Source organism: Rattus rattus, chromosome 8, assembly GCF_011064425.1.
Source record: "Rattus rattus isolate New Zealand chromosome 8, Rrattus_CSIRO_v1, whole genome shotgun sequence".
In the NCBI taxonomy this organism is placed as follows: domain Eukaryota; kingdom Metazoa; phylum Chordata; class Mammalia; order Rodentia; family Muridae; genus Rattus; species Rattus rattus.
Window position 1 is genome coordinate 64,447,340 of NC_046161.1, and position 12,944 is coordinate 64,460,283.

The 12,944-nt window shown below is 45.3% G+C and overlaps 1 protein-coding gene across 2 annotated transcripts in view; it reads right to left on the reverse strand.

Moving 5' to 3' along the window:
- Window positions 1–269: 269 nt before the first annotated feature.
- Window positions 270–12,944, reverse strand: part of Fam81a (family with sequence similarity 81 member A) — a 58,547-nt gene continuing 45,872 nt past the window's right edge. For both annotated transcript variants that reach the window (XM_032909529.1, XM_032909528.1), the window contains exons 6-9: window positions 12,823–12,929; window positions 9,566–9,701; window positions 7,189–7,381; window positions 270–2,576 (exon numbers count right to left, since the gene is read on the reverse strand). In XM_032909529.1, the coding sequence (XP_032765420.1) occupies window positions 2,452–2,576; window positions 7,189–7,381; window positions 9,566–9,701; window positions 12,823–12,929 (561 nt within the window). In that variant the 3' untranslated portion in view covers window positions 270–2,451. The remainder of the gene's footprint in view (window positions 2,577–7,188; window positions 7,382–9,565; window positions 9,702–12,822; window positions 12,930–12,944) is intronic.

The following is a 12,944-nucleotide window of genomic DNA, read 5'->3' on the forward strand; positions in this document are numbered from 1 at the left end:
ACTCTCTTTCGAGTGCACACTCGTGCACACACACACACACACACACACACACACACACGCACCCAATTGGATTAAAAAATAAATTTTTAAAACGAGTCTCAGCACAGACTTAAAAAGGTCCTTGGCACGCAGCCAGCCAGGCACTGCTCACTGGCAGGACTCCAGGGGCAGCACTGAGAAGGCAAAGCAGTACCTTTCCTCAGGCGGTTGGCCTGCCAAGGTTTTCTTCCCACACTAAAAGATTCTTCCCATTTAAAAGTCCCAGGCCACACTTTTTGGAAATTTTATTCTTTTTATTGCAAATCTCTGGTAAAGGAAAAGACAGGGCAGCTGATTCTCCTTTAAACTTTGGCGAGAAGAGTACTCCATTGTCTCCTTGGATGGCTGGGCCTCCCAGCGGCATACAGAATCACTGTGGGGGATCAGGGGGTGTGACACATACTGGTTGGTGCTGGTGACTGCCTCCCAGATGCTCCGACTTAATTGGTCAGGAGGTTGTTTGGCTTCGGTTGCTCTTGAAACTCCCCAAGTGACCCCAAGCAGCCAGGGTGGAGGGCCCCTGCCAGTCACCTGGGGAGGCAACATCTTGATTACCTGGCGATTTCACCAGCAGCTGTGTCATCTGCTTGCATCCCCTGCTAGGGCGGGGTCAGCAGGCGTTCCCCATCCCCTCTTCCCAAGTGTCCTGTGTGCTTACCCTCCCCTTCCGCCCTTGAGTCCCCAGGGGAGAGAGATGCTGAGGGGGCGTGGCCCTGTCCTGAGGCTTGTGCTTAATCACGTGATAAAACATGGCTAGCCTAGCAAAGGGAAAAGAGAAATCGCACTGTCTGGTCACAGACTGTCGTTGACTTCTCCTAGGTGGGAAGATCTTCCTATCTGGAGATGAAAAGATGTGGGGGGAAATGAAGATGGATACAAGTTCGTCACATAACCTCTCATGCGTCCAAACTAAAACCAAAGTTCCCAAGCTCCCAAGAGTAGAACATCAGTGAATTTAGCAGCATATCTTACATGGGTCAACAGTAAGAGCCAGTTAGAATCTCAGTGTAGTTTATTCTAGAAATAGAAAATGCTTTTGATTTTCCTGAGTCCCTGCATAGAGAGAGAAAAGGAAGAAGGGGGATGCTGTTCTTGGAACTTTTAAGTGCGCCCGCGCTCTCTCCCGGGGTCCCCTCACTTTAACCCGGAGTGTCTTCTGCGGGCATAACACACGCACACAGGTGTGCAAACGGCCCGGGCTCAAGTCTTCAATGACTCAAACATGGCGACTGAAAATAAAATGTCTGCAAAGGTGCGGGGACACCGTTCTCCTCGTGGTGTAGTCCTGCGTGGACTCTCGCCATACAAAGGTGCATTTATCTAATTGATGAATGGTGCTGAATGTGGCATCGTGATGACGACATCATTAGGAGGTTTGAAAAATACATAGGATCCCAGTTTTACATCATGACCCTGATGTGTTTACCACACTGTCTGTTTCGTTGGTAATTTCTTTTTACACAGAGGACAGTATAGCGATGATAGAAACCAAGGCACAGATATACAGTTACAACAAATGTCTATAAAGTCTAGCACTCGGTGCCTATTTAGGGAACATTTAGGTAAATCATAAAGTCTGGAAAATCCTCACATTCATTATAGGTGATGAACAGCTAACTGTGTGATAAACAGACTGCTTAGCCACCATCCCGTTATTAAATATATGGCTATCACTACACAGGGTGAGTGGTTTCAAAAATAGCTTTAAATAGGAAAAGCCGGTACCTCTAGGTGGATATAAATATTGTGCCTCGTGGGAGCTAGATAAATGTTGTAAGTTTCCATTTAATTTGTAATTAAGTATGGCAATTATCAATTTTAAAAAACTATTTTCATTATATAAATGGCAGGGTTTTTTTCTCCCAGTGTTAAACCTCTTCTCTACAAAAGACAGGTGATTTACAAAAAAAAATAACCCAACATTAAAAAACAAAACAAAACCGCATAGACAACAATAATACAATTCAATGTGGACTTAAAGCTGAACTCTAATCTACCAGGGAATTCTCTTAATGTAGGCTGAGGGACAATATGTACCCGTAGCAACTCATTCACTTCTTAATCAAAAAACAAAAATCACCATGGCAGGTTTTTTTTTCCCAAAATAGTAGTCTTGGCTAGAGGAGCATCAAGCATTGAAAATAAATTCTTTTCATTCATAAAAGCCTTTCAAAATCTGAGGGGATAGGGCTCGACTGCACTTAGGGAAAGAACATTGTAAAAACTGTATTTAAGATTTTAAATAGCGGGTGTTTTCAAGACTGAAGGTAAACGCTTAGACCCATGAGAGCGCATTTCTTGGCACATGCACACCCTGGACGGGATCCAGAACACAGCCACAATCTGGCTGCAGAGGTGTCTGGCTCTTAGCCCCACAGTCAGTCTCCTGTCAGGTCCTCGTCCCAGCCCTCTTCACATGGAAGTTTCTGGCTTCTGCATCTGCTGAATCTGCTTCTGTAGTTGGTCCCTGTCCAGCTTCATCTTGGCCTCCAGCACTTGTCTGAGGGATCCTATGCTTTCGTAGATGGCTGTAAACCCTTGAGGAAGAGGCAAATGTCACAGGAGTTAACAGCTAAGAAGCAGCGTCTTACCGGCTTCTACGACAACAACAATGGATGGTTGGTTCTGACCAATGCCGAGCCCTCCGGGGGTCAACGCGGGATGGGGACCTCCGTGAAAACTGCTTTTTAATTACAAAGGGCCTACTGCAGTCAAGAGAAACGGTAGATGCAGCTTTAACCAAGTGACCAAAGCTCACACCGCTAGCACCGGGAGAAATCACCCCATGTACCTGCTGATCAGATGCTGGAGCAGGGCATCCATCTATCCCATAGCAACTCTGTCCCAGGTTACATCTTAAGGAAGCCATCAAACCTGACTGAGGAGCTTTCTGCAAGACACTGCCCTGTGGTCTAAAAGTACCAGGTTTTTGCGGGTCAAGAGAGCACCAAGCGCTTAGGCCTCTGGCTTCTATCCCTGGTTCTGTCTTCCTAATGCTGTGACCCTTTAAACAGTTCCTCCTGTTGTGGTTGGTGACCCCCAACCATAGAATTATTCTGCTGCTACTCCGTGACTGTAAGTTTGCTACTGTTTTGAACTGTAATGTAAATGTCTGATAGCCAATCCCCCAAAGGGGTTGTGACCCCACAGGTTGAGAACCACTGTTCTAAGGGACCAATCAGAACTCTGCAGCAGAACTTCCAGCCCATCAGCTTCAAATGCAGGGCCTGAGTTTTGGCTCCAGTATTCTCAGGGTCACCTCTCAGACTGGAGTTTTGTTTCCAACCATCTCTGGGGTTCTCGTGAGTGCGGGGTTCTGATTTCTGAGGCTCCAATCCCCACTGTGAGACCTGGAGTCTACACTGCTGTGCTCCAAAAGGTCACTTTGGGCCTGGTGCTCTGAACATTCTAGACAGGAAACATACTTCACTGGGAAAATTGCTAGGCTCTGGCAGGCATAGTGTCATATGCCTGCCTTCCAGGACTTGGAAGACTAAGCCCAGAGGACTGTGAGTTCAAGGTTAGCCTGTTCTACTCCGCTAGACACCCATCTAGGAAGCAAAACAGCATCACAGAGGAATCGATCCAGATGTACAAGACTAAGTAAATTAAGGGCTGTGTGAGATCCTGGATTAGAATTTGAACAGTGTGAAGGATGGGGATGTGGCTCAGTGGGTAGAATACCCGTCCAGCACGAAGTCCCAGGTTCCATCCCAACCAGCAACTAGGCTTGATAGCATACCAAGTGACACTAGCACTCAGAAGTTGGAGACAGAAGAATCAGAAGCTTAAGTTATCCTCAGCTACCTAGAGAGTTTGAAGTCAGCCTGGACTAAAGACCTTACCAAAGAAAGAGAGAGAGGTGGGGGCAGAGATGTATTAAAAAAGGTAATCAACATCAATTATCAGAAAACACAGATACAAGTCACATTGAGGTGCAGGCTAACACTTGTTGGGAAGGCTATGAGAAAGACTAACTGTGTTGAGAAGAAATTCCTAAACATGGAATAGCCAAGGCCCAGAGTGGTGGCTTAGGACTTTAATCCCAGAAGTTGGGAAGCAGAATTCTGGGCCAGCCTGGTCTATAAATGAGTTCTAGGCCAGCCAAGGATACATATCTCAAAAAAAATCATATCAGAGTGGAAAAGAATAGAGAGACTCCTAAAGACATTAAAGGCAGAACCATCCTATGACCCTGCAGTGCCTTTTGGGTTTGTCCATACCCAAAAGGATTCATACAGAAATCCTCACTCTGGTGTTTCTTCCCCACAATCCCCACACCGCCCCCCAAGACAGAGTCTCTCTGTATACCAGCCCTGGCTGTTCTGGAAATCATAGAGATCCACCTGCCTCTGCTTCCTGAGTGCTGAGATTAAAGGCGTGTGCCACCATGTTCGACCTGACAGTTTTCCTTTTGAGACAGTCTCATTATGTAGCTCTTACTGTCCAGGGATTAAGGTGTATACACCATGTCTGTGTCTGTCTGTCTATGTGCAGCCCATGCATGCAGCGTCCATGGAGGCCAGAAGAGGGCATCAGGTCCCCTGGAACTGGATTTACAGGTGATTGTGAGTAACCAGGTAGATGCTGAAAACTGAACCCAAGTTCTCTGGCAGAGCAGCAGTGCTTTTAACCGAATCTCTCCAGCCCTGACCTTCTGGTGTTTACTGCAACACTACTCCCTATAGACGAGACACAGAGACAGCCTAAGTGTCTGTCAGGAGATGTGATAGACAAGGACAGTGTGGTATGTGTATGCCATTAAAATCATTCAGCCTTACAAAAGCAGATCCTGACATTTGCCACAACACGGGTGAGACTAGAGGGCACTGCGCTAAATGAAAGACACACACAGAGGGAAAAATGTTGCCGGCTTTCATATGATGACTCAATATGGAAAGAGGTTAAATATATAAAGCCAGAATAAAGAGCAGACACCAGGGGCATGACGTGTGTAGTTGGGAGGAAGGGTGGAAAGGGGACTCAGGTCAAAGGACAAGAAGAACAAAATAGCCCAGTGGAGTGGTGCAGGCCTCTAATCCCAGCTCTCGGGAGGTAGAGGCCGGCAGCCAGGACTGTTTCACAGATAAACCCTGTCTTGAAAAACAAAAACAATCAAAACAAAGACAAACAAACAAAAAAAGCACAAAATACATAAAATAAGATCTAATGCACATGGTGCGGGAAATTCTAATATATTGTCTTTGGGTCTTTGATGAAAGAGTTGACTTAAGATACACATGCATACACATACACCATGCACATACACAGTACATAAGCACACATATATATAATGCACACAGTACACACAAACATTCATGCACACACACACACCCGTGTGAGATGATGGGTAGGTTAATTTGCATGAACATAGTAACCATTTTGTTACACATATCAACATATAAACCTTAAATATACAAATAACTTTTTAATTTAAAAGAACAGTTGAGGACTGGTGAGCTGTGTCGGTGGCTGTGCTGGCTGGTTTTCTGTCAACCTGACATAAGCTAGAGCCAGCAGAGAGGAGGGAACCTCAGTGGAGAAAATGCCCGCATAAACTCAGGCTGTGGGCAAGCCCGTAGGTGTTTTTCTTAACTAGTGATTGATGGGGAGGGCCCAGCCCATTCTGGGTGGTGCTATCCCTAGGCTGGTGATCCTGGGTTCTATAAGAAAGCTTCTATTCTACAAGCAAGTCAGCAAGCTACTAAGCAGCACCCCTCCATGGCCTCTGTATCAGTTCCTGTCTCTAGGTTCCTTCCTTGCTTGAGTTCCTGCCCTGACTTCCTTCTGTAATGAACAAAGATATGGAAACAGAAGCCAAAAAAACCCTCTCCGCCCCAGGTTGTTTTGGATAATGGTGCTTCACCGCAGTGGTGGTGACCCTCACTAGGACTGTGGCTAAGAACACTTGACTGCAGTTCAGAGCCCCACATCGGGTGGCTCACAAATGCCTGCACGAGGACACACACACACACACACTCACACTCACACACACACACACACACACACACACACACACACACACACACACACACACACACACACACACACACACACACACACACACACACACACTCACACACTCACACACACACACTCACACACACACACACACACACACACACACACACACACACACACACACACACACACACACACACACACACACACACACACACACACACACACACACACACACACACACACACACACACACACACACACACAAACACAAACACACACACTCACACACACACAAACACAAACACACACTCACACGCACTCACACATATACGCACACACACACAAACACCCACACACACCTCTCACATGGAAAGAGGTGGGAATAAATCTTTTAAATGAAATTTTGCTTATGAAAAAAGATAGAAGAAGAAGAGGAAGAGGGAGAGGGAAAAGAAGAAGAAGAAGGAAGAGGAGGAGGAAGAGGAGGAGGAGGAGGAGGGGGGAGGAGGAGGGGGAGGAGGAGGAAGAGGAGGAGGAGGAGCCATCTCTACCAAAGAAGAATTTCAAATTATTCTTTTGTTTTTACTGATTTTTTTAAATTAAGGGTTCTTATCATCTTATTTTTAATATAACAATTTATGAAAAAGTATGAAGATTATTCATTAAAAAAGTTTTGATTAGGGCTGGTGAGATGGCTCAGTGAGTAAAGGCACTTGCTGCCAAGCCCAGAACTGACTCCACACGCATGTGTCATGTGCATATAACCAGCAGTGCAGAAGAAGCTCTCAAAAGTGCCTCACATGTACATAGATCTTGGCCACGACCAGAAAATAATCAGCAGGCAGAACTAAGGGGAATGTCGATCGTGTGCCAGTCAGGCACTGTTTGCTGTGTGTCATGGGGGCACTTAATAGACTTGCAAGTGGACTGGTACTTTAGGGCTGGGAGTATAGTTCACTGGAAGTGTGCTGGCCTAGCAACCCTGAGGTCCTGAGTTCAAGTCCCACCACTGCAATAAGTAGACATGAATGAATTTGTTAAATTCTGCACAGCTACTTAGAAAAGCAACTAAGAACATTTTGCTGATTTTTTTTTCCTGCCAGCTCAGACTCTGTTTCAGAGGAGCTCGCAGTGAATAGCTTTTCAGATGAACAAGCCACACGAGCTGTGTGGGGTGTGGCCTACCAGCGTTAACCTCCGCTTTCATCTCCTTCATGTCCTCCGTCATCTGCAGCTCCAGTTTGCTGATCCGCCCGTGCACCTTCTCCTCTTCCGGCTTCCTCTGCCCCTCCACGTTCCTCTTCTGACTCTCCTCGATTTTGTCCAGCCTGGCCGACATCTGGCTGAGCTTCTTCTCCATGTCTCTTTCACTGGCTCCCTGGGGTCCAGGATGAGAATTACACTCGGTTATTGCAGAAGAGTGTGCACAGACATAGTACTTAACCATCCGCAGGGACCAGAGCCACAGTGGTTTCTCGCTGTCCACCCCGTATCTATTCTCAAAGGTCACCCGGAGCAAAGGAATCTACATTTTATTCTGTCTCCTGAGTTTGATGTGGCCGTGTAATCTAACCAATGATGAAGCGTAAGAACAAGTATATGTAACTGCTTTCAGAAAAAGCTAAAGTACACTTGCTATATATCCTTAATTCTTTCCCCTTCCCTTCTGTTTCTACCATTCAGTCAGCGGCTGGAGCTCTATCAAGCATCCAGAAGTGCTACTCTCTGAGGACGGCAGAAATCTAACCTAAAGGAATTCCAAGTTACTGAAGACTGACGAGTTCTCAACTCATCTGGGTCCTGGGGAATGTCCACCTGGATGTGTTTTGGTGAGAGAGGAGGAAGTTTCCACCTTAGAGGAGCTCCTAATGCCATTACTAATGGAGTTTAGTAAGCCAATAGGAAAATCAAATGGTCAGTCCCAGACTCAGTTCCACACACGAGTGAGTCAGGGTGTGTCAAGGCACAGCAAAGAGTACAAATGGGAGTGGGGGAGGGCAGACATTCAGAGTAGTGAATATTTTCTTTGTGCAGTCCACGATGCTTATGCTCTGTGAAACTCTGTGTCCACAGGCTTCAGTGGTCAAAACCATGAGGGTCAAGCCTTTCATCATGACAACAATCCTGTGATGGCGTTGATGCAGAGCCCGCATCAACAAACAGCTCAGCATCAGGACCAAGCAGTCAGTCAGGCAAACCACACCAGCAACTTCTCAGTCAAAGCCCCACGGGAGAAAGCCGAAGCCAGACAAGAAAAGAGAACCCAACACAATTTGCCCACCTAGCTCTGGCCTCCGAGCCTGCGGGTTTAACGTGTGTGATAAATGCAAGCCTTTTGGAAGATAATTTTTGGTAGTTCTGCAAAAATTAGCTCTTTGAGAGAGAGTGGGAGGAAGCAGAAGTCGACAGAAAAGGAAATGGCAGATTCTGCTCTGATGCCCTGGCACAAAGGCACACTCTTGTTACGGTGCATTGGAGGGACAGAGCACTCAACAGTGGTGAAAGCAAAAACTGGATCACGACATTAAAAACAAACAGAAAGGGGGCCAGATGGCTCAGCGGTTAACTGCACTGGCTGCTCTTCCACAAGACCTGGATTCATTTCCCAACACCCACACGGCAGCTCACCACTGTCTGCAACCCCAGTTCCGCAGGAACACCACACCTAACACCCTCACACAGAAGACATGCAGAAAAAAAGCAATGCACATGAAATAAAAACAAATAAATCATTTAAAAAAGGAAAGATAGGATCAAGTAAGTAATTGTAGCTTTATTTAGAAATGGGTGATAGACAGTCGGGATCATTAAGGTTGTGACTTAAAGCGATAACTGAAACTTTAGTTTGTCCTTTGTTAACCAATATAAAACAAAGCACTTCCTGTCTTTATGAGAATTATGAGGAACAGGAAATGGAGGGGGCGCATGGCTGGGTGGCAAAGTTGAAAATTAGCAGATATGATGATGCGTGCTAATTGCAACAGAATTTAGAATCAACTAGAAGCCAGGCCTCTGGGCATGCATGAATTATTTTTATTTGCTTGAAGTGGACAGATCCAACCACTGTGGGTGGCACCATTCCCTGGCTGGGATCCTGAACTGTGTAAGTGGGGAAGAGAGCTGAGCACTGTGGCCTATGTTCATCCCTCTGCTCATGGATACTGCATGACCAGCTGTGTTAGTTACACTCCTGCTGCCTTAACTCCCCCACCATGATGATGCGTGCCCTTCAACAGTAAGCTACGAGCAACTGTTTCTTCCTTAAGTTGCTGTTGTGAGAGTATTTTCTCATAGCAACAGGAAAAGAAACTAAGATAACAGGTAGGAGAACCTGGGTTTGATGCCCAGAACAAAAGAAAGAAGAGAAAGAGAAGGGGGATGCAGGAAAGGAAGAAGAAGGAAAAGAGAAGAGGGAAAAGGAAGGAATATGGAAAGTACTCAAAGTTAGGAATACCCGAACAGCTTCGAGAGGTACAAACAAAGGCGTGCTAAGTCCCTAGGTTTTGGTCAGACATTGCAGGCCACCACTGAATATCTATTACTGAAAAACATCAACACCTACACTGTTTTCCTTAACAATCAAGGAAAGATGGTCGATTTTCTGTAAAAGTTCTTTCTCTATCCGTTCCTGTTCTTGTTGCAGCCAACTCCGTGCAGATAAAATCTGGTTGCTGAGTTCCTCGACGGTACCTTTAAATCTAAATCAGAGAAAGAAAAGAAGAGGTGTGCAAACAAGTCGGATGTAAAGCGGTTTTAAGTAACATCAGAAAATATCAAGTCAATGACAATGGCATATTTACCTTCTCCTAGGATCTCGTTCAACACGAAGTTGGTGCAGGACGGAAGCGTGCAACAGAAAAGCACCTAATGGTGCTCCTACCCATAGGAGCTGGCAATGCAGGGACTGCGGTGACACAGCAGATGCCAGGGGAAACCTTTGCGGTTCTAAGGGTCCATAGTACTCCCCAATCCAATGACATGTCATCCTTCATCTCCCTTTTAGAATTCCCTCCTCTTGTGTGCTCTTCCTCCTTGCCTCTTGTATTTCCCAAGACTAGAGGCTGGCTTGCTTTCTCTTGTTCTTTCTCCATATGGACAGAGCCTAATCTAAACCAGTAGGAAATAAACCAGGCATAGTGGAGCAGACAGACCTGCAATCCCAGCACTTGGAAGACAGAGCCAGGAGGATTCGAAGTTAAAGGCCACAGTGAATTCATAGTAGCTTGATCTACTTGAGACTTTGTCTCCAAAGAAAGTACCCTTACAATACTCCATTCCTCTAGTCCCCTCCCCTCCAGCATCCTTAAAATAACCATCAATGAATGCTGCTTCCCTTAATCACCTTCTTATTTGAATTAGCATGTAATGAAGCTATAGAATATATATAGCTAAGTATAGAGGTGTAATAGACATAGAACTATGATTTAAGTAATAAAAAGAACACCCATTAGAGTCACTGAAATGTCTACTTTTGTTACATAAGGAGCCTTCATATGTCACTGGAGTACATGGCTGCCTATCTAGAGACCACATACTAGCCTCCCTTGCAGCTAAGTATAGATCTTCTGTGTCATCTTGACTTGATTTGGAATCACCTAGGAGACATTCCTTGGAGTATGATATGAGGGTGTTTCCAGAGGGATTGAATGAAGAGGGAAAACCCACTCTAAATGTGTAAAATACTATCTCATTGACTGAGGTTCCATGAATTAAAAAAAAAGGGGGGGGGGAAGCAGACTGAGTACCAGCATCCATCTTTTCAACCTCTGACTATAGATGCAATGTGACTACCCATCCTGTGCTCCTGCTACCACGGTGGATGGTATCTCCTCAAACTGTGAGCCACACTGTCATCTTCATTACTCGAGTTGCCTTTGTCAGGTCACAGCAGTGGGAATTGTAACAGTTACAGTGCAGTGCACCAATAAGTCAGGTGATTGGCAAAGGAGAGAAGTACATGGTTCTGGTTACATCCTTCAGAACACAGCTATTGCCCTGGATTTCCCCTCTGTTGCAGCTGGGACTGGAGCTATAAAGGCTCCACATTGAGTCATCAGAGCTGCCCTGTCTGTGCTGGAACACTGACCACACAACATAGAACCATACTATAGCTGAACTAATGCAGCAATCCATACAGCTCGAGATACTGGCTACCACCAGGACTTAAAAGACCCAAGTACAGCCCAGCCACACACACACATCACAAGGTAAGCATTGCCAGAATGCTATAGTGTGCCTTCCTCTCACAGGACTCTAGTGATTATATCAGGCTTGCTTGAATGACCTGCCCATTTAAAAACCTTCTTTAGGGAGCTGGGGGAAAGGGCTCAGTGGGTAAAACCTTTGCTGTGCAAGCAGGAGGACCTAAGTTCAGATCCCCAGAACCCATGAAAAGCCAGAGGAGCTCTATAATTCCAGCACTCCTATGGTACAATGGGAAGCAAAGGCAGGAAACCTTGGAAGCTCTTAGGCCATCCAGCCTGGAGTACACAGTGGTGAGCAACCAGAGACCCTCTCTCAAACAAAGTTGGAGGTAAGAACTAACACCCAAGGTTACAGACTAACCTTAATATGTCTACCATGGTGTGCACATCTGTGTGTGCGCACACACATTTCCATGTAGAAAGAAAGATCTTTTAAAAGACTTCCGTTTTCTTGTACTAAAGATTGAAACTATGATCTTGGTCATGCTAGCTCCTGAACTACATTCCCAGTGAACTACATTCCCAGTGAACTACATTATTCCCAGTTGAAGACCTGCCGAGGTCCTTTTATCCCTAAAAGTTAACAGACATATTCACATGGGGAATTTGGGAGAACCATTATTTAACCTAGAATAACTACAGGGATAGGTATATCCCTGAATAATCAATAATTAATAATTAATGACACAGAGCACTGAGTCTAAGCGCTTATCTAACACCTGGCTATCAGCTCCCTAAACTGTAGACTTTTCATGACTAAGAACAGGTTTGTTTTGTTTTGTTTTGTTTTGTTTCTTCATTACTAGATCCAGAGTCTCTAGGCAAGGGCTCCACAAATACATCTGAGGGGCGAGGAAGATGACTCAGTGAATAAAGTGCTTGCTGCCCAAACACAAGGACCTGAGTTTGGAAGCCTAAAGCCCATGCAAGATGACTTGCATTTACAGTCCCAGAATTGGGGAGATGGAAAGATAGATTTATTGGCCAGTTAATCTAACAGAGTCAGTGAGAGACTGCTTCAAAAAATAAAAAATAAAATAAGGTGAGGAAAGGTAGAGGAAGCTGCCCAACGCTGACCCTGGTCCATACACTCATGCATTCGTGGGCACATAAACCCACCTCTGCACATTTACATGCATGCACATACACATATACACACCAAAATAAAACAAATGAACCAAAGACATTGTATGAAAAGATGGGCCATCGCCCAACCCCTAGAAGCCACCATTCTGAAGGAAAGGTGACTGTGCTACATGGGAACCGTTTCTTTTAGCTTTCATTATTATTTTCACTCTGTGTGATAAATAAAAACCGAGAGGTGAGCAGGGGAGATGGCTCAGCAGTTAAGAGCACTCGCTGCTCTTCCAGAGACATGAGCTCAGTTCCCAGCACCCAGCTGTTCAAAAACACAACTCCAGCTCCAGGGGATCCAGTGCCCTCTTCTGGCCTCTGTAGGCACTGCACTCATTGGCACATATTCAAACAAACATAAATAAAAATAATATTTGAAACAAAGCTTAGACATATTTTTAAATAAAAGCAAGAGGGAAAAATGTGAATTTTGTGAACCCAGAAAGAACATGACAAAACCCTTTACAAACTGGTGGCTTACTTAGTGTCCAGGAGCTGGAGCTGGTGGTTGCTGTCCCTGTGGGACATCTTCAGTTTAGTGCTCTGCTCTGAGATGGACAAGTCTACTCTGTTCAAAAGCTGAGAGATCTGGAAAAGAAGATT